The 1,593-nt window shown below is 73.1% G+C and overlaps 1 protein-coding gene across 1 annotated transcript in view; it reads right to left on the bottom strand.

Moving 5' to 3' along the window:
- Positions 1 to 142: 142 nt before the first annotated feature.
- AMIGO1 (adhesion molecule with Ig like domain 1) overlaps positions 143 to 1,593 on the bottom strand; it is a 4,466-nt gene continuing 3,015 nt past the window's right edge. The window contains exon 2 of the mRNA XM_085318774.1: positions 143 to 1,587. Coding sequence (XP_085174900.1) covers positions 240 to 1,587 — 1,348 coding nt within the window. The 3' untranslated portion in view covers positions 143 to 239. The remainder of the gene's footprint in view (positions 1,588 to 1,593) is intronic.

The following is a 1,593-nucleotide window of genomic DNA, read 5'->3' as shown; positions in this document are numbered from 1 at the left end:
CGTGCCGGCGTTAAGGACGCGGCCGCCGGGCCCGGATAGCGGCCGGCGTCCCGGGGCGCGCGGAGACGGAGCGCCGCGGCCGCCTCCTGCCTCGCCTTCCCGCGCCGAGCGGAGACGACCCGTCCCGGCGGCCGGCTCCGGCCGAAAGGAAGTTTCGACGGCGGCGAACGCGCCGGCGGGATCGGGCGGGGGCGGCGGGTGCTGCCCGCCGGGAAAACGTCCCTTTGYCGTCCCGGCTCCTACACCACGATGGGGGTGTCGGAAAACACCGAGCTGACCGAATCCGGATCGGACATCTTCCTGGGCGCCTTGGGCCCCTCCTTGGGCGCCGGCTCGGTCCCGCCGCCCGCTTTGAACTTGCCGTTCTGGCCGCGGGCGGCGGCGGCGGAGGCCGAGCGGGGCCCGAAGGGCTCCTTGGGCGCCTCGGCGCTGTGGTTGGGGGTGGCGCTGAGCACGGAGGAGTTGATGCTGTCGTCGCGCGGGGCGGCCGGCTTGTCGCCGGCGCGGCAGCAGCAGCGGCACGGCGTCAGGTACAGGTAGATGAGCACCAGCACCACGCTCAGGATGCAGCCCACCAGCGTGGTGTAGGCGGTGTTGAGGGTGTCGTGGGGACCGTGCAACGTGAAGTTGTGCACCAGCAGCTCCACGTAGAGCGTCTCGTTGAGCACGGGGCCGGCCACCGAGCAGGCGTAGGTGCCGCCGTCCTCCGGGCGCAGCGCCCGCAGGCGCAGGCTCCCGTTGGCCAGCAGCGCCGCGCTGCCGTTGCCCCCTTCCTCCAGCAGCCGCTCGCCGGTCGGCGTGAGCCACTCGCGGGCGCTCACGGCCCGCAGGCGGGTGTCGCACCCCAGGGTGACCGTCTCGCCCAGGTGGGCCTCCAGCACGGCCTCCTTGGCCTCGCTGCAGTTGAGCAGCTCGGGGCTGCCGAGGGCGAGGATGCCCACGGGCTTCTTGGCCGGCGGGAGCAGGCAGCGCAGCTCCTCCTGGAAATCCAGCGCGGCGCTGAGCTGGCGCCGGTGCCAGCGGGCGAAGAGCTCGTAGAGGGGGCACTCGCAGCCCAGCGGGTTGCCGTGCAGGTAGAGGCCGTCGCGCAGCCAGGCGGGCAGCCCCTGCAGCTCGGCCACGGGCAGGCTCTTGAGGCGGTTGGCGGAGAGGTCGAGCAGCGCCAGCCGCGGCGGGCGCGTGCCCTCCTTGAGCAGCTCCAGCGGGAAGCGGGCGATGTGGTTCTGGCTCAGGTAGAGCTTGCGCAGGCGCGCCAGGTTCTCGAAGGCCGTGCGGTCCACGGCAGCGATCTCGTTGTTGTAGAGCAGCAGCACCTCCAGCTCGGCCAGGTCGCTGAAGAGGTTCTCGTCGAGGGCCCGCAGGCGGTTCGAGGAGAGGTCCAGGTGCCGCAGGTGGGGCACGTGGGCGAAGGCCTCGGTGGAGACGAAGGTGAGGCCGTTGTGGCTGAGCAGCAGCGAGTGCAGGTGGGCCAGGCGCCCCGGCGCCCAGTCGGCCCGCAGGCGGCTCACGTTGTTGTGGCTCAGGTCGAGGACGGCGGTGAAGCGGGGCAGCGGCGCCGGCACGCCGCTCAGCACCGCCTGCGAGCAGCTCAGG

Source organism: Rhea americana, unplaced genomic scaffold (genome assembly GCF_003343005.1).
Source record: "Rhea americana isolate MKP2758 unplaced genomic scaffold, rheAme1 scaffold_551, whole genome shotgun sequence".
NCBI lineage: Eukaryota > Metazoa > Chordata > Aves > Rheiformes > Rheidae > Rhea > Rhea americana.
Note: the sequence above shows the minus strand (reverse complement) of the source record. Positions and strands in the feature narration are given on the sequence as shown.